This window comes from Hyperolius riggenbachi, chromosome 1 (genome assembly GCF_040937935.1).
Source record: "Hyperolius riggenbachi isolate aHypRig1 chromosome 1, aHypRig1.pri, whole genome shotgun sequence".
NCBI classification, from domain to species: Eukaryota; Metazoa; Chordata; class Amphibia; order Anura; family Hyperoliidae; genus Hyperolius; species Hyperolius riggenbachi.
In genome coordinates this window covers 344,338,996-344,363,592 of record NC_090646.1, presented here as the reverse complement: position 1 = coordinate 344,363,592, position 24,597 = coordinate 344,338,996, and the positions used below count along the sequence as shown (strand labels likewise).

At 45.6% G+C, this 24,597-nt stretch overlaps 1 protein-coding gene across 3 annotated transcripts in view; it reads left to right on the top strand.

Annotated features, from left to right (window-relative positions):
• Positions 1-24,597, top strand: part of KISS1R (KISS1 receptor) — a 221,993-nt gene that overhangs the window by 179,677 nt on the left and 17,719 nt on the right. For all 3 annotated transcript variants that reach the window (XM_068271232.1, XM_068271230.1, XM_068271231.1), the window contains exon 2: positions 4,720-4,844. In XM_068271232.1, coding sequence (XP_068127333.1) covers positions 4,815-4,844 — 30 coding nt within the window. In that variant the 5' untranslated portion in view covers positions 4,720-4,814. The remainder of the gene's footprint in view (positions 1-4,719; positions 4,845-24,597) is intronic.

The window sequence follows — 24,597 nt, the reverse complement described above, 5'->3', positions numbered from 1 at the left end:
ACATACCTACCTATACTTAAGGCCCTATACCCTGCTACCTATACTGAAGGTCCCTTTAACTACCTACCTACCTACAGGACACTATACCTACCTACCTACAGGACACTATACCTACCTACCTACTGGCCACTATACCTACCTACCTACAGGCCACTATACCTACCTAAAGGCCCCCTATACGTACCTACCTACCTACCTACCTAAAGGCCCCTATACCTACCTACCTAAAGGCCCCTATACCTACCTACATACCTACCTATACTTAAGGCCCTATACCCTGCTACCTATACTGAAGGTCCCTTTAACTACCTACCTACCTACAGGACACTATACCTACCTACCTACAGGACACTATACCTACCTACCTACTGGCCACTATACCTACCTACCTACAGGCCACTATACCTACCTAAAGGCCCCCTATACGTACCTACCTACCTACCTACCTAAAGGCCCCTATACCTACCTACATACCTACCTATACTTAAGGCCCTATACCCTGCTACCTATACTGAAGGTTCCTTTACCTACCTAAAGGCCCCTATACCTACCTACATACCTACCTATAATTAAGGCCTCTATATACCCTGTTACCTATACTGAAGGCCTATATACCCTGCTACCTATACTGAAGGCCCATATACCCTGCTACCTATACTGAAGGCCCATATACCCTGCTACCTATACTGAAGGCCCATATACCTTGCTACCTATACTGAAGGCCCATATACCCTGCTACCTATACTGAAGGCCCATATACCCTGCTACCTATACTGAAGGCCCATATACCCTGCTACCTATACTGAAGGCCCATATACCCTGCTACCTATACTGAAGGCCTATATACCCTGCTACCTATACTGAAGGCCCATATACCTTGCTACCTATACTGCAGGCCCCTATACCTTGCTACCTATACTGAAAGCTACCAATATTGAAGGCACCCATACCTAGCTAGCTATACTGAAGGCCCCTTTACCTCGCTACCTATACTGCGGGCAACTATACCACGGATCGCACAATTCTTATGTGCAGGATTCGTTAGATTCGGGATTCGAAAGGTTCGAGATATTCGAGAACCTTTTCAGATTCGGATTCGGATTCGAAAAAATTGTGGATTCGTCCCATCCCTAGTTTTAATTAGGGATGGGACGACGAATTCGGCGAATCCACGAATCCCTCGAATATTGGGAAATATTCGAGATTCGTGGATTCGAATCCCGACGCCATTTTCCACTTTGCGAATCCGCCGAATCCCGACGCTGCATCGCCGCGCATCCGCCGCTCGCACTCGTCCTCGTCCTCCTCCGAGCCCCCCCCCCCCCCCCCGCGTCTCCTCCGCCCGCCCCGCGCCTCCTCCGCCCGCCCGCATACATTGTATCAACTCACCTGTCCAGTGGAGCGCAGAGCGGCAGACCTCTCGCTCACTTCCTGGTTCCCTCTAGTGACGGCTTTTACAATGACGTCATCAGTAAAAGCCGGTCCGGCCACTAGAGGGAACCGAGAAGTAACGAGGAGGTCTGCCGCTCTGCGCTCCACTGGACAGGTGAGTTGATACTTATGCAGGCACGGAGGATGCCGTGGGGGTGAGCGGAGGAGGCACGGGGGGGGGGGGGGAGGGAGCGACACCTACACCTACACCTACCTACCTACCTACCTCTATACCTCCCTCTATACCTACCTCTATACCTACCTAAAGGCCCCCTATACGTACCTACCTACCTACCCGCCACTATACCTACCTACCTACAGGCCCCTATACCTACCTAAAGGATACGTACCTACCTACCACTATCCCTACCTACCTACAGGCCCCTATACCTACCTAAAGGCCCCCTATATGTACCTACCTACCTACCTAAAGGCCCCTATACCTACCTAAAGGCCCCTATACCTACCTACCTACCTACCTAAAGGCCCCTATACCTACCTACCTACATATCTACCTATACTTAAGGCCCTATACCCTGCTACCTATACTGAAGGTCCCTTTAACTACCTACCTACCTACCTACAGGACACTATACCTACCTACCGGCCACTATACCTACCTACCTACAGGCCACTATACCTACCTAAAGGCCCCCTATACGTACCTACCTACCTAAAGGCCCCCTATACGTACCTACCTACCTAAAGGCCCCTATACCTACCTACCTACCTAAAGGCCCCTATACCTACCTACAGGCCTCTATACCTACCTACCTACCTACCTAAAGGCCCCTATACCTACCTAAAGGCCCCTATACCTACCTACCTACCTAAAGGCCCCTATACCTACCTACAGGCCTCTATACCTACCTACCTACCTACCTAAAGGCCCCTATACCTACCTAAAGGCCCCCTAAACATGCCTACCTACCTAAAGGCCCCTATACCTACCTACCTAAAGGCCCCTATACCTACCTACCTACATACCTACCTATACTTAAGGCCCTATACCCTGCTACCTATACTGAAGGTCCCTTTAACTACCTACCTACCTACAGGACACTATACCTACCTACCTACTGGCCACTATACCTACCTACCTACAGGCCACTATACCTACCTACCTACATACCTACCTATACTTAAGGCCCTATACCCTGCTACCTATACTGAAGGTCCCTTTAACTACCTACCTACCTACAGGACACTATACCTACCTACCTACAGGACACTATACCTACCTACCTACTGGCCACTATACCTACCTACCTACAGGCCACTATACCTACCTAAAGGCCCCCTATACGTACCTACCTACCTACCTACCTAAAGGCCCCTATACCTACCTACCTAAAGGCCCCTATACCTACCTACATACCTACCTATACTTAAGGCCCTATACCCTGCTACCTATACTGAAGGTCCCTTTAACTACCTACCTACCTACAGGACACTATACCTACCTACCTACAGGACACTATACCTACCTACCTACTGGCCACTATACCTACCTACCTACAGGCCACTATACCTACCTAAAGGCCCCCTATACGTACCTATCTACCTACCTACCTAAAGGCCCCTATACCTACCTACATACCTACCTACCTATAATTAAGGCCTCTATATACCCTGTTACCTATACTGAAGGCCCATATACCTTGCTACCTATACTGAAGGCCCATATACCCTGCTACCTATACTGAAGGCCTATATACCCTGCTACCTATACTGAAGGCCCATATACCCTGCTACCTATACTGAAGGCCCATATACCCTGCTACCTATACTGAAGGCCTATATACCCTGCTACCTATACTGAAGGCCTATATACCCTGCTACCTATACTGAAGGCCCATATACCCTGCTACCTATACTGAAGGCCCATATACCCTGCTACCTATACTGAAGGCCCATATACCCTGCTACCTATACTGAAGGCCCATATACCCTGCTACCTATACTGAAGGCCCATATACCCTGCTACCTATACTGAAGGCCTATATACCCTGCTACCTATACTGAAGGCCTATATACCCTGCTACCTATACTGAAGGCCCATATACCTTGCTACCTATACTGAAAGCTACCAATATTGAAGGCACCCATACCTAGCTAGCTATACTGAAGGCACCTTTACCTCGCTACCTATACTGCGGGCAACTATACCACGGATCGCACAATTCTTATGTGCAGGATTCGTTAGATTCGGGATTCGAAAGGTTCGAGATATTCGAGAACCTTTTCAGATTCGGATTCGAAAAAATTGTGGATTTGCCCCATCCCTAATTCTCACTATATTTCTCACATGGAAGAATGAGGCTTTGACAACAGCCAATACCTGCTGTCTGAGTGTTAGCTTTCTATCCAGGATCACCTTCATGTTTCACACAGTCTTTATACTGCACAACATCTCCCCCAATTGCTATGATGAATCGAATTGCACTGCATTTGCCCAATAATCCAGAGGCTTCCTCCATCCTCCTCCACCGGCACTCCAGCCCTGTGTCCTCCCAAAAAATCAAGCTCTTGTCGAAGGCTCGCGCATGTACAACAGTAGCACGGACTCATTCGGTATCGGCTTTTTCTGCAAGTACAAGTGGGTCTGTGCTATTGCGCAGGCGCAGTACAGCAGCGCTCTTTCTCGTATGGGAGTGTGGCCTTGAGCGCTGAGAGGACACATCGCTGGAACAACAAGGTAGAGGAAGTTGGGGAATACTCTGGAGCAGGCTTTCTCAACCAGGGTTCCCTGGAACCCCAGGGTTCCTTGAGGACTCTGCAGGGGTTCCTTGGCATTTTCCCCCATCGTGGAGGAAGTATAATAAAGCACATTATAATAGGGGGTACTGTAAAAAGAAGCGCTAAATTGGGGGTCAGAATAATAATGAGCAAGGTATAATGAGTGGCAGTGTAATAGGTGTTAGTGAAATTATCAGCCTCACCTACTTTTAAAGACCATGCCTCCTGCAAAATAAATGCAGGGGTTCCTCGAGATCAAAAAATTGTTTGCAGGGGTTCCTTGAGATCCAAAAGTTATTTGCAGGGTTCCTCCAGGGTAAAAAAGGTTGAGAAAGGCTGCTCTGGAGGTTCCAGAGGCTTTCCTCTCACAAGGTAACTTTATAATGTTTTTGATTTTAAAAACGTACAGGTTTATTTTCAAGTGTCAATTTCTGTACTATACAAAACTAAGTCTAAATTAAAGTTGGAGTTATAAGTTTGAATGAATATAATGTAACTCTAAAGCAGATATTGTTTGAAATTATTGAAAGGCTTCTCGTGTCTCCACAGCTAACTTGGCCACCACAGATATAATATTTCTTGTGTGCTGCGTGCCCTTCACAGCTGCCTTGTATCCTCTTCCTGGATGGATATTTGGTGAATTCATGTGCAAATTTGTTAACTATATCCAGCAGGTGAGTGTGCAAAAAACATTATTTCTGTTCTCCTGTATATCACCACTCATTGTCAGGGCTGGGTGTACGCATTTTGCACCCCTACGGCAATGGTATTTGCCCCGCCCCCCATTCACTTGTATAGCAATTGCCCTATCACTTGGAGCCCTCTATGTAGTGCAGGTCCTCCTGCTCATATTCTCATTAATGTGTGCCTGAGATTGGGGACTAAAAAAGCCCAGTAATTCCTTCAGTCGGAGCTAGTTGGCGCATGCACAGTCTTTCTGCACCCATGCCCCCATCGCTGGGGGCGTTCTGCGCCTGCTCAGTAGTACTGCACAGGTGCAGAATGCTCCCGGCTATGGGAGCGCTAAGGAGGCATATGTAGTACACCCCAACTAAAGGAATTACCGGGGCAGCTAGCAGAGGATCCAGGCAGCCCAGGAGGACAGTGAGGGAGCAACAGCCTGAAGGGGGCTGGAGGAAGTCACAGGTATGTATAAATATTTGTATTCCCCCATCTCAGGTTTCCTTTAATAGCCAGCCCTGATATTGTTCAAGAACCTGTAATAGTAATCTCTCTGCAAAACGAATCTATAGTTTAACACCCAGTGCTTCCAGTTCTACCATGTAAATAGTGACATAACAGAACATTTTGCTTTATACTTAATTTTGTGAAGCTTACATGAAATAAATAATTTTCGACCTTGCAAATCTCGCTGCTTTATTCATCTATTTTTGGCTCTGAATATTGTCAACTAACACTGAACTACGATTAAGGGCAGATGGTAGGCCCGATACGCGTGAGTTGATCCTGTGATTTTATTGCACTGTCTGTGGATTTCTTCAATAAAATATCAGCCTTCTATACGTCAACCCGGCCTGGTTTGCGGATCCTTTTTTGCTCATCTAACACAAAACCTAATATCATGTCATTTTGGGCCCCTACAAGCAGGGGCGTAGCTAGAAATGACTGGGCCCCATAGCAAAAAAATGTTTATCTCCCCCCCCCCCATGACCATACAACCCTACGGACCTCGGACCTCCCACCCAAACATTCCTCCAGGACCCTCCCCACCCAACATTCCCACACCCCTAAAAAAGTAGGTTTAAGGGCCTGTACACACTGCTGCGCTTTTAAAATCGCATGCGATTTTGAAAATCGCAAGCCTTCATGAGAATAGGAAAAGCGCATCGCACCAGTGTGTACAGGTCTCCACGATTTTCATTAGTTTTTAAAAGACCTTGCGATTAAAAAGCGCATGCGATTTGAAAAGCGCAGCGCAAGCGCAGCAGTGTGTACAGGCCCTAATGCTATTTTCTCATATGATGATGATTCAGCTTTTCCCATAGTCTCACAGTTAGCAATCATGTGACCCCCAACAAGACAAATTCAGCAATCAGGAGGCCCCTATCAAGACAAATTCAGCAAAAATGAGGCCCCCAACATGACAAATTCAGCAATTGTGAGGCCCCCAACAAGACAAATTCAGCAATCATGTGACCCCCAACAAGACAAATACAGCAATCATGAGGCCCCTATCAAGACAAATTCAGCAAAAATGAGGTCCCCAACATAGCAAATTCAGCAATCGTGAGGCCCCCAACAAGACAAATTCAGCAGTCATTAGGCACATAAATAGACAGCATTTCACATAAATAGGCAGAATGCCCCCTTAATATGGTAGACACCTCTCACCTGGCTTCTGAATTCTCCTGTACTGGCTGCTGTGCCTGGCAATACTGTTTTTGGCTGGATTGGGGATGATGTGTGGGCTGAAAGACCTGGCAGTGATGCTGTGGCCTGGCTGGCGGTGATGCTGTGGCCGGGTTGGCTGGCGGTGATGCTGTGGCCGATGCTGTGGCTGGGTTGGCGGTGATGCTGTGGCTGGGTTGGCTGGCGGTGATGCTGGGCTGTGCTTGGCTGGTTGAAGTAAATGCTGGCCTGACTGGTGGTGATGCTGTGGCCTTTTTGACAGTGATTCTGGGCTGGTTGGCTGGTGGTGATGCTGGGCTGGCTGGCCTGGATAGTTTAGGTAGTGACAGGTGCCCCCTAGTTAAGGTAGCGCCAGGAGTCCCCAAGTTTAGGTAGTGACAGGAGCCCCCCCCCAGTTCAGGTAGTGACAGGAGCCCCCCCAGTTCAGGCAGTGACAGGAGCCCCCCAGTTCAGGCAGTGACAGGAGCCCCCCAGTGTAAGTAGTGACAGGTGACCCCCAGTGTAAGTACTGACAGGTGACCCCCAGTTCAGGTAGTGACAGGGACCCCCACTGTATGTAGTGGCAGGAGCCCCCAGTTTAGGTAGTGAGTGACAGGGACCCCCAGTTAGGTAGTGATGGACCCCCAGGTTAGGTAGTAAGTGACAGGGACCCCCAGGCTAGGTAGTGAGTGACAGGGACCCCCAGGTTAGGTAGTGAGTGAAAGGCGCCCCCCAGGTTAGGAAGTGACAGGAGCCCCCCAGGTTAGGTAGTGAGTGACAGGGATCCCCAGTTAGGTAGTGAGTGACAGGAACCCCCAGGTTAGGTTGTGAGCGACAGGGACCCCCAGTTAGGTAGTGAGTGACAAGGACCCCCAGTTAGGTAGTGATTGAGAGGGACCACCAGGTTAGGTTGTGAGTGACATGGACCCCCAGGTTAGGTTGTGAGTGACAGGCGCCCCCCCAGTTAAGTAGTTAGTGACAGGAGCCCCCTAGGTTAGGTTGTGAGTGACAGGGACCCCCAGGTTAGGTTGTGAGTGACAGGGACCCCCAGTTAGGTAGTGACTGAGAGGGACCACCAGATTAGGTTGTGAATGACAGGGACCCCCAGTTAAGTAGTGAGTGACAGGCGCCCCCCAGGTTAGGTTGTGAGTGACAGGGACTCCCAGGTTAGGTAGTGAGTGACAGGCGGCACCCCCCAGGTTAGGTCGCCCCTCCCCCGGGCCCGCTCAGGGCCGTTTTTGAGGGCTGGAGGGGTCGCAGCATGAGGGGAGAGCTTGGTGGCACGTCGGTGGGGAGGGGGGAAGGGCCCCCCTCCCTTACCTCGGGCTCTCCCCTTTGCGCTCCCCTCCAGCTTTGAATAAACATTGTATGCAGGTGGCGGGGCAGCGGTGGCAGATACATACCTTCTGTGCGCTCCACGGATGCTCCTCTCTCTAGCTTCTGACGCGACTTCCGGTATAAACAGGAAGTCGCGTCAGACACTAGAGGGAGAACCATCCGCGCTGGAGCGCACGGAAGGTATGTATCTGCCGCTGCCCCGCCGCCTGCATACAATGTTTATTCAATGCTGGAGGGGAGCGCAGAGGGGAGAGCCCGAGGTGAGGGAGGGGGGGGGCCCGTCCCCCCTCCCCACCGTGCCACCAAGCTCTTTCCTCATGCTGCGACCCCTCGAGCACCTAGCGGGGCATCCTGCTGCGGGCCCCCTGTGAGGTAAGGGCCCCATAGCAACACTATGGTTGCTATAGCGATTGCTACGCCCCTGCCTACAAGACTTAGAGCCCCAATTTACCACCTAGTCTATCCCTAGCCTTACCGTTTGTCCTATTGCTAACCTTAATCTCTCACGGTGTCCAACACTAAGCTTATAACTTTACTAACCAACTCTATCCCAGAAAGCTGTAATGTTAACCTTACACAGCATTTCAACTAAACCTAAATTCTACCCATTTACTAATTGCAAACTATGCCATACCTTCCAATGTACTCTACTTTAAACTGATACATTTTCTTATTTTAAGTAACAATCCTCTTCTAAAATACTACTAAACTGGCCTTATGCAATTAGCCCAGCAGCCTTACTGCTGCTAACTTGAGAAATAAGCAATAGTCATTTACCATGTTGGAGTAGTCTTGAAAATGACTCTGGCACAAATGTTGAATGATGATGAGCAAAATAGGGTAGTAGTTTATACCCATAATGCCATGGGGCCCCATTTGTAAACTTGCAACACAAAGTCATGCTCTGAGCACTGGGTATTGAAAAGGAAAGAAGCATGTTCTTCATGGGTTTTTGCAACTTTATTTATTATAGGTCTAGAGATGTAGCTACAATTCATCAGTACCTTCAACAAAACTTTAAACAGGGGGCCACTGATGGTCTCCCTTTTCAGTAAAGCCATTTCCTCCCACTAGTGCCATTGTAAGATGTGATTCTCTCTCACTCCATGAAAGAAAAAAAAGAGAATATGCCAACACTTAACTATTTAAAAAACAACGATCAAAGAAACTGTTACCACATACCTATAGAGCTTTTAGCCAGCAACACTAAAATGGTTTCCGGAGGTCTCTCAGCACAGCCTGTGTGAAAAGAAAAGCCATGTTTACCAGCTCTTTTGTAACAATTTGTGTCAGCATCAGAGGGAGGCAGAGCTGCACTGTAACCTGGCTGTAAACTGTTTACTTTACACTGCGTGACAGAGACACACAGACAGGAACAGAGAGCTTCAGCTGATTGATGATTGTTTGCATACATTTGAAGCTATATTTCTTCTTTGTATCATTCTGAACAGATTCCAATCACAGTATTAGAGCCAGTGAAGAATGTTTCTGTATGCTGGATGTGTTGCACACAATCCTCCATAGTAATGCCCACAGTGAGAACGGTTCTCTGTAAATGTAATTTACATAAATCAATGTCATTCACATAAATCATGAAAAGATGAAAAAAAAAGCCTCCGTATTGCTATTTGCTAGTAATTACTGGAAATATACATGGCATTTAGAATTTTCATAGTTGTCCTGTAATGCAAAATGGACGTTTTAAAGCATCCTGTTTGGGCACTTTTCAGTACAAAATGGACTTTTTAGAAAACAATCATTTTGCATTAAATGGCAGTACATGCCACGTACATTATCATGAATGCGTGACGCCATTACGCCACCAATGGGCTGCCGTTAACTGGTTAACATAAATATGAAACTATAAACAACTGGCTGCATGCAAATTAGCAAAGCATAGTAGAAACAAGATACAAGACTGCAAAACAGCCCTGTCAATCATTTCCAGTAGAAAAACAACCAACTTGGCTTCCACATGTCTGTTTCTTCCTCAACCAAACTCACACTGATCTCAGCATCATAAGTAGTGGTAGTGTTTGGGAGGATTCACACTCCAATACTAGAGTTTCCTGTGTAGAAGTTTTAAACCACCATATCAAATGTTATTTATTTTCATCTTGTTTTTTCCGCCACCAATTAGGCTTTCTGTGGGTGATACATTTTGCAGAGAATTAATTTATTGTAAATCCATTTTAACAGGAATATTAAGAAAGAAATGGAAAAAAAATCATTATTTCTCAGCTTTTGGCCATTATAGTTTGAAATTAATACATGCTACCATAATTAAAACCTATGTACTTTATTTACCAATTTGTCCCGCTTATTACACCATTTAAATGATGTCCCTATTACAATGTATGGCGCCGATATTCAATTTGGAAATAAAGGTGCATTTTTTTTCAATTTGCGTCCATCACTATTTAGGAGCCCATAATTTAATAAATCGTATTGATATACTCCTTTGACATGAATATTTAAAAAGTTCAGACTCTTAGGTAACTATTTATGTTTTTTTTTTTTTTTTATTATTATTGTATTTTTTTTTTTAATTAAAACTTGTATGTGGGTATTTTTTGGTGTGGGAGGTAAATATGGGATTTTTCATGTTTAAAAATGTATTTATTTAATACAAAGTGTGTTTTTGGTGTAGTTTGCTATGAGGCCACAAGATGGCCACAGTCAAAAAGTCCTGGGAGCGATCAATCTCGCTCCGAGGAAGAAGAAAGAAGACCAGAGCTCAGAAAAGCCGCAGCGTCTGAAGAGACGCTGTCGGCTTTTCTCCGGGGGAGGAGGGGTCCGATCAGTGAAAGGGATTTATAATCCCTTTCATTGATCGATGGGCTAACGGCCAGCAGCGGGGGAGCGCACGGGGGGCAAGCAGGAGCACGCGCGACCCGCGGGAGTGCGTGCAGCCTAACTGGACGAAAATTTTCGTCCAGTTAGGCTGAAGTGGTTAAATATGTGCATAGATAGTAAGCTTACAAGGGCGGGGCACTCATTTTTGTGTCTTGTAAGTTGCTGTACATTTTGCTACTCACTAGACTATATCATTTCTACCATGTCTGTATTATGTATTAATGTCTGCATTTTATGTACTTACAGTATATTCTGTACAGCACCATGAAAGATGATAGTACTACATAAATCAATAATAATACTAACTATGCAATCACTTAGAGGGACCCTAAACAGAAGGAAAAATGGCATACTTAGCTTACCTGAGGCTTCCTCCAGCCCCCTGTAGTTTGTGACATCCCTCTGTGTCCTCTGGGCTCCCTCTGTCTTCCGCTGGCAGCTTTGTTAGCACACAACTAGGTCGGGAGTGATGCTCTTGTCGACATGAGCATTCTGAGTAGATCAGGTTCATTCTTTAGAGAACCGTGCATGCGCAGAATGCTCAGAGCGAAGGGTGCGTGGATGGGCTTTACATGTGCAGTAGTGCACAACTCCCAGCCAAGACGTGTGCTAACAGAGCCACCAGCAAAAGAACAGAGGGAGTCCAGTGAACACTGAGGGACATCACGGACTATGAGGGGGCTAAAGAAAGTCCCAGGTAAGTTGAGTATAGCACTTTTTCATTTTGTTCAGGGTCCCTTTAATACTGTCCATATTAAATATTCATGGATTAGATTAGAATTAATTAGAATGCACATATTCATTCAGGGGACACAAAATAAGAAAACTCAGTTTTAGCAGCTCAGAACTTCCATATAGCAAACTCCTTTATGTGTGCATGAATCCACCCCAAATCTGAACTCAATCGCCAACTTTATTAACAAGCACTAAACCCACGCAAGGAAAAATCTAACATCTTCTCATAAAGCTGTATTGCTGAATGTTTGCAAGGTCTGACCCTGAGAACTCACATAGCCTTCAGAGTTATGTGGAATGCGTTAGGTCGCTTGCATAAAATGTAAGAGGAATTGAGTCATTCCTACAAAACCATCCAATTCTAAAAAAGTACATCTTATGGTGAAATTAACCTCTTGGGATCAGAGGTTGCTTGCACTATATTGATTAGTTTATATTGGAGTTAGAAAAAGAATACACTTAAGCCTTGCTTTAGTCAAAAATACAAAATGTACTTTATTGTGATATCCATTTTCAAAGCAACCATCAGATACAGGCAATTAAAACAATTTAAAATTCAATGGAGTATGGCAGAGATCATCCTTATCCACACTTCAAACATGCAGGCAGCCACTCACCTTCGCTAGTACAGAAGGAAGACCGGTTGAAAAGAAAGATAAGAAGGAACTGTCATGGCAACTTTTCCAGGGGCAAAGGAATCTAATGGTGAAACACGTGAAAAGGAGGTGGAACATCTCATTTTTACAGTCATACTATAAAGCAAGGGTTATAACTCATGGTAGCCGTGAATGTGTAACCCCTGCAGAAAACCTACAAATGCCAAGGTTTAAGAAAATCTGGCAGGAAGACTGTTTAAAGAGAGGCCTCCGTATCCTAGAGTTATTTATCGAGGAAAAGAAACCACAACCGGAGGAACTGCCGAAAAAAGGTAGAAACAAGTGTAGTGTTCCTTGATACACCTAAAGATGATCCAAACTTTGATAAACTGAATTAAAGTGTAAAGATCTATATAGAAAGAGCTCAGTTAAATATAAAAATAACAAAACAAATTAAGTTCCAAAAAGATGTAACTGAATGGAATCTGGAGAAGGAGTTCGATCCATCCTTTAAGGCCGAGAAGGGATCAATCTCTAGGTCAAGGAGGAGGAGAAGTGGGAGTCGCTTACCATCTCCTCCTAAAAAAATGTGTAGAGCCAGCCACTGATAGTGAAGGCTCAGGTGAAGCACTTACAGACTGGGAGGGTAGGAAGTCAGTCTCTTTTTTTAGAGAGGGAGAAGATGAAGTGGAGGAGGTAGAAGAAAACCAAGAGCAGGACAGAGGCAAAGACAAAACCAAAAAAATAAAAAAAAACGAAGAAGAGAAAACGCAAAAGAAACAGCAGAATGTAATAGAATAGAATTGGTGAGGGGTGGATGCAACCAGAACAAACAGTGAAAGGACAAATAGACAGTAATGTACATGCATGTTTATTTTTTTTACAAATAATTATAGCTTTATTTTTTAAATAAATGTTACTTTTTTTCATTATTTTTTAACAACCCCGCCCTCCCTCCCCCCCGCCAGCCAATCGACTTTAGCCTATGACAGGGGATCGTTGTCTTGCCTCCCCAGGGGATAGCTGAGTGACACAGCTGTCCCCAGTACAGTGCTGCCATAGATTTCAGCACTGTACTATGTAAATAGACAGCAGTTTCGCCTTCTAACAGTCTCCAAGCGGCGATCGCCGCTGGGAGACTGATGGCGGAGCTGAGCTCAGTCATCCAAGCAGGGATGTGCGTGCATTGGCGCAAGCGCCCATTGGGGTGACGCGATCTTAAAGTGGTTAAAGATCCTGTATAAAAGACAAAAAAATCAGGACAAGGAATGAACAGTGGCAATGAAGCCAGCTATGAATATCTAAATCTAGAAGAACAGGAAGCACTAATGTTCCTGTAAAATATGTGGTCTGAGGGACAGGTAGATGTCCAAAACTGCAGCAGAAAGTAGAATAGAATAGATACCAAGATGATAAGGCATCAAAAACTGTTCAGACCACTGGTCTATGAAAAACGTCCAGATTCATGCTCCCCTTAAAGGGAACCTTAACCGTGGGCCCAAAAAAAATTCACTTACCTGGGGCTTTCCCAAGCCTCCTGCAGCCGTCCTGTGCCCGCGCCGGTCCTTCGGTGCCCTCCGGTCTCCCTTCGTGGCTAAGTTTCGTTTTCTGCCGACCGCCAGTCGTCCTCCGGCAAAGCGTCCTCTTCTTTCGGATTCCCCGTCGTAAAGAGCCGTAAAGCTCGTCCGTATGACGCAAGACGCGTCATGCGGACGCGCTTTACGGCTCTTTACGACGGGGAATCCGAAAGAAGAGGACGCTTTGCCGGAGGACGACTGGCGGTCGGCAGAAAACGAAACTTAGCCACGGAGGGAGACCGGAGGGCACCGAAGGACCGGCACGGGCACAGGACGGCTGCAGGAGGCTTGGGAAAGCCCCAGGTAAGTGAATTTTTTTTTGGGCCCACAGTTAAGGTTCCCTTTAAAAGAAACACAAGGTGAAAATAAAGAGATGAGATAAACAATTTAATCTATCTTCCTTCTCCTAAAAATGACTTTTCTTTAGATATCCTACAGTTTTATTTTGTATTTAAATCTACTTATTCTAAATTTTCACTGTTTCATTGTCTCTGCTCAATGACCCATTTATTTAAGTATGATTAATGGATTTACACTCTACAGATCTGACCGGGACCCACTTACTTCTGGCAAAACCAAAGGTGGAGGACTCTGTTTCTATATTAATGATAGCTGGTGCACGGATGTTACAGTTATTAAGAGGACATGCTCGGCTGGGCTAGAAACACTCTTCATAAACTGCAGACCCTACTATTCACCCCGTGAGTTTTCTTCATTTATTTTGGTTGCTGTGTACATCCCTCCACAAACATGTATGCAGCCTGCGCTCCAGGTCAAATCACTCGCAGATCAAATCACTGAGGTGGAAAGGGAGTACCCAGATTCTTTTTTTTATCATACTAGGGGATTTCAACAGTGCTAACCTTTCCAAAGAACTCCCCAAATACAGGCAACACGTCACAAGACGCTTGATCACTGTTACACTACGACTAAGGATTCGTATCACTCTGTCAGCAGGGCAGCTTTGGGGAACTCAGATCATGCTGTTATACAGCTTATCCCAACATCTATCCATATCTATAAGACTAAAAACTGCCAAACCTGTAGTGACCACAGTGAAGAAATGGACGAGTGAAGCTATAGAAAAACTACAGAGCTGCTTTGATTTAACAAACTGGAATTTATTTAAAGAATCCTCCAGTGACCTAAATGATTACACTGATGCTGTGACATCATATATTACCTTTTGTGAAGAGTCCTGCATCCCCACAAAAAAGTGCACCAGGTACAATAACGATAAACCCTGGTTTACATCACATCTTAGGAAGCTGCGCCTCGATAAAGAAAGGGCATATCGTACAGGCGATAAAGTCCTCTACAAAGCTGCAAAATACAAACTGCAGAGAGCCATTACTGACGCAAAAAAGATTATTCTCAAAAACTTGAGAAACAATGTTCAAACGCCGACTCGTTCACAATATGGAAATCTCTGCATGAAATTACCAGCTACAGGAAGAAATATCCGCCCTCTCTACATAATCTGCAGCTTGCAAATGAACTGAATACATTTTATTGCAGGTTTGACACTAGCAACAAAAGCCAAAAACACCAAGTCAATTCGCATAATTTCCATCTCTGCAACAGGCAAACTGAATACTCCTCCTGCCAGCCAACGTCTCCACCCCCTGCGGTGCCTCAACAACTACACAACACGTAATGCCAGACACAATTTATTGACCTGTCCCCAGATGTGCATGCTCTAACAATATGCCAATCAGATGTAAACAGACTCTTCAAAAGACAAAACACTAGGAAAGCAATGGGGCCAGACACTGTGTCTGCAAAATGCTTAAAACTCTATGCCGATCAATTAGCTCCTGTATTCACAGACATATTCAAAGCATCTCTCGAACTCTCAATTGTTCCGGCCTGTTTTAAAAGCTCAACTGTTGTACCAGTTCCAAAAAATTCAAAACCTACATGTTTAAATGATTACAGGCCTGTTGCCCTGACATCATTGGTCATGAAAGCATTCGAAAAACTGTTAATGGCTTATCTGAAATCTATCACAGATCCCCTGCTGGACTCTCTGCAATTTGCCTACAGGCCTAATAGATCCGCAGATGATGCCATGAACATGTGTATGCATTATGTGCTGTAGTAGTAATAGTCTAGACACCCCAGGAACCTACACCAGGATTTTATAGATTACAGCTCTGCATTTATTACCATAATGCCATCTCTGCTACACAGCAAGCTCTCCCAGCTACACATACCTGAATCCATCTGCAAATGGATAACCAATTTCCTAACCGACAGGAGACAGCATGTTAGACTTGGTAAACACACATCAAGCTCTCTGACAGTCAGTACTGGTGCACCCCAGGGATGTGTGCTTTCCCCACTGCTCTACTCACTGTACACCAATGACTGCATCTCCACAGATCCATCTGTTAAGGTTCTGAAGTTTGCAGATGACACAACAGTAGTTGGTCTCATAGAAAACAGGGATGAGTCTGCATACAGGCATGTGGTGGGACAGCTATCCTCCTGGGGTGCAGCAGCAACAACTTGGAACTAAATGCTCTCAAAACCATGGAGATGATAATAGACTTTAGGAGATCCCCCCCCCCCCCCAGCACCTCCCCTTAACCATAAATGGATCCACAATAACCGAGGTAGAGTCATTCAAGTTTCTTGGGTCCACTATCTCACACAACCTAAAATGGGACAACAACACTGCCACTATTGTCAAGAAAGCGCAACAGAGGATGCACCATCTACGGCAGCTGAAAAAGTTTGGCATACCTCAAAATGTAATGGTGCAGTTCTACACTGCAATCATCGAATCCACCATAACATCATCTATGACTGTATGGTTCGGCTCCTGCTCAGCATTAGAAAAGGTGAGGCTGCAGCACATCATCCGAACAGTGGAAAGGATAATTGGCTGTAGCTTCCCTTCCCTGCAGGATCTTTACGCTAGCAGGTGCAGAAAGAGAGCAACCAAAATTGCCTCTGACCCCTCTCACCCAGCTCACTCCATCTTCCAGCGCATGCATTCAGGAGTAAGATTCCGATCAATCGCTACCAAAACCTCTAGACACAGGAACAGCTTTTTTTCTCAAGCGGTAGCCATACTTAATGCTGAACCACGTTAGAGCTGCCAGGACTTGATAGTAATCAGCACAGAACTGTAAATGAACAATTCTCACATTGCTTACTGACACTATACTTGCATAAATGTCCTTGACTTATAATATACACACTGTCTGTCCTTGTATTGATTTTGTTTGCGTTTGTTAAGCAACTGCCAAGACAAATTCCTTGTAGGTGGAAACTTGCTTGCCGAAATAAAATTGATTCTGATTCTGATTCCGATGCCAGAGCTAAAATCTATGAACTATTGACACGTTTTATCTCTTCCCTGCTCTCAGAAGCCATTTTCTGATAGAAAAGTGTTATGGTTGTAATTCCTTTTCGGATTATTTTCAGTGAGGGCTACCCTATAGTCCGACACAGACAGAAACTGTCACTTGCATTCCTGATGTGTAACTCTTCCAGAGAAAATAAAAAAGGAACATAGTATAGTTATTTGTATGCTAGGCACTGAACATACACATGTCTATCTCATCATGTCATATGACACCTCATGCATTCTTTAAGTTCAAATAAGTATATTTCTGTGTTTTTTTGAGACGTTCAGCAAAGATTTGAAAACTATGGCACTTAAAAAACTAAAAACAGCAAAACTGATAATTTTAAAGCCCAGCGACAAAGGGGGGAATGTGGTCCTACAGAAGAAAGTGGACTATTAGGATGAAGCACGTCATCATATGATGGATGACGCAACATATAGTTGCATTCCCATTGATTCTTTCCCATCTTTAGGGAATAAATTCAACTGAAAACATGGATGTGGCTTTAGATGAGGGCCTTATTTCAAAACAGGAATATTGGTATTTGACAGTGTTTGAGTTTGTTATGCCAACTTTCTACGTTATTCCCAAACTGCATAAGCAATGAGAGAAACCCATTGGATGGCCCATCATGTCAGGGATGGGGGGACCCACGAAGCATCTGGGTCAATTTATTGTTTAAAAAATGTAAATTGTGCAAAACCTCCCCTCCAGGACACCAGAGATGTTCTAGAAGTAATAGCTGGTGCTATGGTACCACCTGGGTCTCTCTTGGTGGGGATAGATTTTGAGTCACGCTACACACCGATTCCCCACCAGGTCGGCCTCGAGGCAGTCTTGTTCTTCTTAAGGGAGTTCTACCCAACCTTCCCCAAACATAACCAATTCCTGCTGGCTTAGTTATATCTTTGTCTCCATGAGAACTTCAATTTAATGGAAGGTTTTATCACTAGGTTGCCATGGCAACGATGGGGGCGACATGTGTGCTGGCGTACGCATGCCTTCACCAGAGTTTCTCGGAAAGGCAGGAGGTGTACACCATGGACTGCTTCCGCCACCCCATTGCCGTATTGATCAGGTACACTGATCAGTGATGATGTGCTGGTGGCATGGATTTGCTGAATGCGAATTCCAGAAACATCAAATTGAATTTCACAAGCAGTGAAAATAAAATCTCATATTGGATCTTAAGCTTCAAATCAGAGATGGGAGACTAGTCAGATCGACCTTCCAAAAACTGACAGCAGGCAATACCCTCCTCCATGCCACCAGTCATCATCCCGGCACCTGGTGAATAACAACCCGTATGGACAGTTTAAGAAGGAACTGTTCAGAAGAGGCTGATTTGAGAAGGGAGTCAGGTGATCTTTATGAGAGAATGAAGGAATGGGGGACACTCAAAAGGTGAGTGAGGAGAACGCCAGTGCATACCACTAAGGCTGCATCTGAAATGACCACCAGCTCAGTGTGCAGCACCTATATAGACTCTCTGCACACTTCGCATTCAATTCAGATGCAAATCATATGCAAATCTGCTACTACTTATTATGCAAACAGGAAACGCAGAAGGAGGGGCTGGGAGCGGCTAAACTGATAGTTATACAGTTACAAAGTTAAGAAAAAGTGGGGGGAAGGCTGCGCATCCCTAGAAGGCTGCGCATCCCTTTGCAGGTGAGCCTGCAATGCTCTTGCTCATTTTCGCATTTACTTACCAAGAACTTCATTGCGATACCAGCTCTGCTAGAAGTCCTGTGTGTTGTACCCTCTGACCAATGTTTGCCGTGCTACCACCCCCAGACTACAAAAAAAAATGGCCGCCTCCCTGTAGGAAGGAGCACTTTGCACTAAACTACACAGGATGCAGGGCTAAGCATTCCAGCGCCATATGCCTGTATGCAGATCCCTGAATGCCCACTTGGTAGGTAGTCAAATGGCAAACACTGTACTAATACACTGTCACTCTGTAAACGGCAATTCCTACATCTTTATAATTGCCCCATGAACTGCTGCTAGTTCTGTTATTTGCGCTACACTTGGTAGGAGCAGGAAAAAAAATATTTGACTAATCAGTGGACGAGAAAACGCACAAACAGCCCCAGCCCAGCATTGACTTCTTGGTCAAACTCTGGCCCTGTCCACGACAAAAACCTGAAAAAAACGTTACCGCTCTGCAGCCGCGGCGACGGATACCTGGATTGGTCAACTCCCTTCTTTTTCCAACTCCGGCACCCCCTGATGCACTGTCCCCCCTTTTACTCTCTTGGGAACTCATGCTGCACCACCCGTTAAGGTGCCTCACTTAAAGGAATAATCCCATAAGTAACCCAGTACAGTTACTTCCCTGATCTGCTCTTGCAAATCACTTTCTGGGAAATATCTGACTGCTCTGTGTTTCCATGCACCTTGCTGGAAAACACTCCTATCAGTGACCATGCAAGTCTCACAGCAACTGCTTGGTGCACATATTCTGGAATTCCTTTCCCTGGACCCAGGCTCTGGGGAAATACTCCGGAATCCGAGATACTCAGTAGAGTGTCTCATTATCTCTACCATCCCTTTCTCTCAGCTGCTCTGCCTGTTGCCATGAGCACAGCCTGACGTGACGTGGATCCCCCAGCCCCTCCTCCCCCCCTGCCATGACGTGTGGAGGCCATGACTCGTGGGGGCGGGCCCTCCTCAATGCCGCCATTTTGAGTCCTGGAATGCCAGCTAAGATGGCTGCTATGCAATCTCCCATAGCAACCTCTTAATCCTATAAACATTAGGAAAAAAAAATTCAAACAGAACAAACATTTTATGCCTAGTTACACATAGTATAATTACACATTGCAGAAAATCAGCATTCCGCTACATACACTCTTGGATACCTGCGTGGAAAACTTAGAAAGACCCCGTCCCAGCTGTAATCCTACCTGCTTCATACATTAGAATCACCCAGTGACGTGCAAATCTCTCCACAAAAACAGCCATCCGCTTATCTCAGACATAACTCAGAACTACTAGAGCGTGCTGTGTCCTCTTCTCACACAAAAACCATTGCTGTATAACTCTAAACAACACCTTAACCGTTACCATCCCAGTTACAGACGAACATCCATCAGACGCAGCTGGCCCAACACGCTCCACGATCCGTGAAAACAACATAAACTTATGCAGAAATTAAAAAAAAACATTTTACATATAGCACGAACTGGAACCAACTTGCTTTTCTCTAGGCTCTCTCTACCCAGTCCTCTTCTCTGGCTGCTCTCTCAACAACTACCGCTACACTCCCCCCTGTCCACCTGCCGACTTATCTCTGCTGCGGGGGACACTACACACACATCTGGCATACCTCCCAGACTATCGCTGTTAAACGAGAGAAGACAAAACCAACCCAGAGCCTCTGAGAAAAACCGAAAGAAAGACAGAGATAAAAAGAATACAGGCAACCGCTGTCAAGCGAAAAAGCTACCTGCGTACGGACAAACACATGTACGCCACGCTGGATCCCCCCTCCCCTCCAGAATGCGCGGGAGGGGGAGAGAAATTCGCAGCCAGAACATAATAAACACAATATACAGACAGAAACTGTAAACTCACTGCGCTGAACTCACACTGGAGTGCGCAGCCCACAAAAAATACATTATAACACCAAATAAACAAAACATCATACTCGCCTGGTCAGTGGACATTCCACTCATCTGGTTAGTGGACATTCCACTCGTCTGGTCAGTTCGAACAGCCGTAGCAAGCTTTCCCACGAACCTCTATGGACGCTCCTGGAGCTCCTGAGCGAGCCCCCTTCCGCTCAGTAGATCGGCCTCCCCCGTGGCAGTTGCCCGGCCGGCCTGGGAGTGCTCCAGCCACCTGCGATCTGTTTAGGCTTTTAACTGTGTGCGCACTGCAGCTTAACTTTAAAGTCCAAGAAATTCGCCGCTGATTTGATCTCGAACTTCCGACCGTGTTCTGGCTCACGCACACCACTTATCTGCTTGATAGCTTTCCAGTCCGCGTCTACTCACACACACCACTTATCTGCTTGATAGCTTTCCAGTCCGTGTCTACTCCGCTTGTTTCGCTGTGGAATTTCTTGAAAACTTCGGCCCCTGGACCTTGTCTGCCTGTTTCACTAGACAGTGAAGGGTTTAACGGCACCACTGTTATAAACTATATGTTTCTCTCGGCACCAGCAACTTCTTAGAGTTGCACCTCACAGACTGTGAGATAACTTGACTCTCCACACAGCAAGCATTATAGGAGATAGACCGTTCTCAGGCGTCTTCAAAGTACAAGGAGTTTATTCAATACACAGATATACAGATACAGTTCGTCATATCTTAGCCAAGCAGATTCTTCTTTAAGTCCTTTTGCGTTACAAGCTCTTGATCACCTTCCTGTTGAAGTTAATCAGGTCATCTTCTTTCTATTCTAAGTTACAGGTATATACAGCATACATTATATCAGCTTACAAAAATAAAAGTAGTTAGGGTTCCAGTCAGCAGGTAGAGAGCAGGCAAGTAAAAATAAGAGTGGGCTCCGTTCGCCCCTCCGGCCCTTTAATACTGACCAGGAAAGAGTTAACTGTGTCATCATCTGAACCATCTATGATTGGTTCAGATCCCTTGTGATGTCCTGATACACACCCACTGACTTAATATTTTATGAGCCCCCTTGCTCCAGTTGCAGGAATGTTATGTTTTATAAATATGGCCTATGTTGATTGTTCCCGTAGTCCATTTGTCTGGGGCAGTGAAGGCCTAAGACCTTGGACTAGGAACATCTTCTCAGTATCTGCTTGTATCATCTGCTTCAAGCAGACATTGAGATGCTTCTGCCTGCATCACTAAAAACTCTATTTAAATTTTTACTCTGCGAACAAGCCTTTTACCTAAAACTCAGTCCAGATAACTGAGGCCTACTTAAATTATAACACATATCCTCTTCCACTTTGTGATCTTCAGACCTAAATAGTTCAACGCAAGTAGCAAGGATGGAACAGAGGCGCCGATAACAGGATAAAACCATTAAAAACGGTTTAAAAGAGGAGGTAGTGGTGGACTTACCTCCCCAGTAAGTAGACACTGAGTGTAATGCTGGGGAGGCATACTCTGAGTCAGCGTGTGTGTTCCAGACTATGTAGCTGGATAATGGAAGAGGCTCCACAGATGGACACAGGAGTAATGAACAAGGGAGCAAGATTGCCCAGAGAAACCGAAGTTTCGGGTCGCCTATCAGGCTAGATACTAAGTAATTAAATACACAGCAGACGTAGTCGGTAACAGGCTTGGGTCATACACGATAGATCAGATGACAGTAATACAGAAGGGCTAGGCAAATTCATAGTCAAGAGGCAGGCAAGGGTCGGAACACAAAACAATATACACTATTACAATAATACAAAACTGACTGACTAGAGTACATATATAGTGCTGATGTGCAGGGGCGTAGCAATAGGCGTTGCAGAGGTTGCGATCGCATCGGGGTCCTTGGGCCAGAGGGGCCCCGAAGGGCCCTCCCTAAACTACAGTATTAGCTCTCTATTGGTCCTGTGCTCATAATAATCACTTCTATAGATAATTTGAATAGTGGTAATCATTAACAAACTGCTCCCCATCCCCTTTTTGCAGCTCTGACACTGTAGTTGCCATTGGCAGATTTTGGTGCGCCGTATCAATTGTTATGTATAGAGTACTTGGGGGGCCCCAATGTAAAACTTGCATCGGGGCCCACAGCTTCTTAGCTACGCCACTGCTGATGTGCAATATATTAAATGTAGCTCTCAAATAACTCACTAGCTAAAGCACAAGTAATGGCAATTAACAAGACAGACAACAGACAGACAGACGGAATGCTCAGCCAATCTAGTCGCTGTTTCAGCGACGGCAACATTCACACTGAGATAGACAAGGCTAACAGGTAGGAGCGTAACTAATGGCAACGGCTGCTATAGTTCGTCCTCAAGAACAAGGCAAGACCAAGGCTAGAAGGAATACTAGCAGACAGAAAGGACGCTGTGCACCTTCCTCTTGCATGTTTTTATTCCATCTTTCAGCCAACAGCCAGCATATATGACATGGAAAAACAGAATTGTCAAACCTGGATCGATGTGGGTGCCGGGGTGAGCGGGGAAGAGGTGACCTGGGGATATGTGGACGGCACTACAGCCGTTTCACGCCGACTGGCGCTTGTTCACGTACGTGTGTCCAAAACAGGGCAGCGCTGCACGGCTTCCTACATACAGTCTTCAAGCTGCGCCCCCAGCGCTGTCTCATTGGTGTGAGTTACGTGGGAGTGTTGGTCAGGAGTGAAGGGGCGGAGACTCGCCGCTCTGCGGCGAGAATCAGGCATACAGCTTACATCTCCGTGCTAGGCTGCGCTATGCAGCCAAAATGGGAGTGAAACGTACAAACGTAAATAGATACGTGAAGTGAACATATTACATTAGTGGAGATAATTTCTGTGTGCTATATGTTAAAGTTTGTGCCCTGCACTGTCAAAAAGCTTGCTGCACTTCTCCCTGCTTGGACTGTGAGCCAACTATTAGGTGCTAATATATGGGTGAAGCTTTTCGCAGTTTTGTTGGAGCTAGCTCTACCCCCCGTTTAATCAGCTGTGTGCCAAGTGATTTTCTCTACTAAAGTGTACTAGAAGGAATACTACCAGTCACCAATGTGGTGCTGGCAGAATCCAAACTATCAGGATCAGAAGGACTTTACTGACCCCCGCAGGTCAGCAAACGTCCTGCAGAGATGAAAATACAGAGCAAGGCATTATACATTTACAGTAACAACTTTCACAGCATAGACCCAACGACAACTCAGGGAGCTGAACGCTATGTCGGGCGGGGTCTGAAATGGGAGGCATACTTTTATGTCGGCATCAGCCAATGGATGCAGGCATGCAAATTCCCAAACGGCTGAATGGTAATTACGCAATCCTGAGCCAGCTTGATCACAAGCTATCAGCTGAAAGACTCACATAACAAATACATGCAATACTATGCAACGACATGCATGTAGGAAATCCAGGGATATCTGGCTGCAGGTTAACTGCAGCAAGCAAAGGGAAGAGTTATGACAGCATCCTGAGCTTCTCTGAACTGCAGAGTAACTGCAAATGACAATGAGACTTATTGCAAATGCGCAACTGAATGGAAGCAGATAAGTCAGAACTGCCCGGTTGCAGTCCCACTGCAACCGACAGAACATGCACCAGGAGAGATCCTGACACTGAGTTGGTTGATGTAATAGTCAACAATGACTTTTATTTATACACTCCACAATGCAATGCGTTTTGCAGGATCAAACCCACTTCATCTGGGAATAACGGGAGCAATAACTAGTACTGGTCAGTGTAGCTGCCAAGCATCTCTGTGACGCACTGACAGTACTAGTTATTGCTACATTCTCGAGACCACCTTCAGTGGAGGGGTGTTACTCCTTGTCTCCTATCTAAAGAGAGTGACTTTTTAACCTGAGTTGTGTCAGTTCCTAATGCTCCCCACCCACCTATACAGTGGTTGCCTTTGTCAGTATAATAACAGCACATATTTTGTCTCTCTCCATAACCTGGTTATACTACTTAGTACACTATACTGGGTTCTTGGTGTCCCTTTCTGTTTTCCTCCTACTAGTG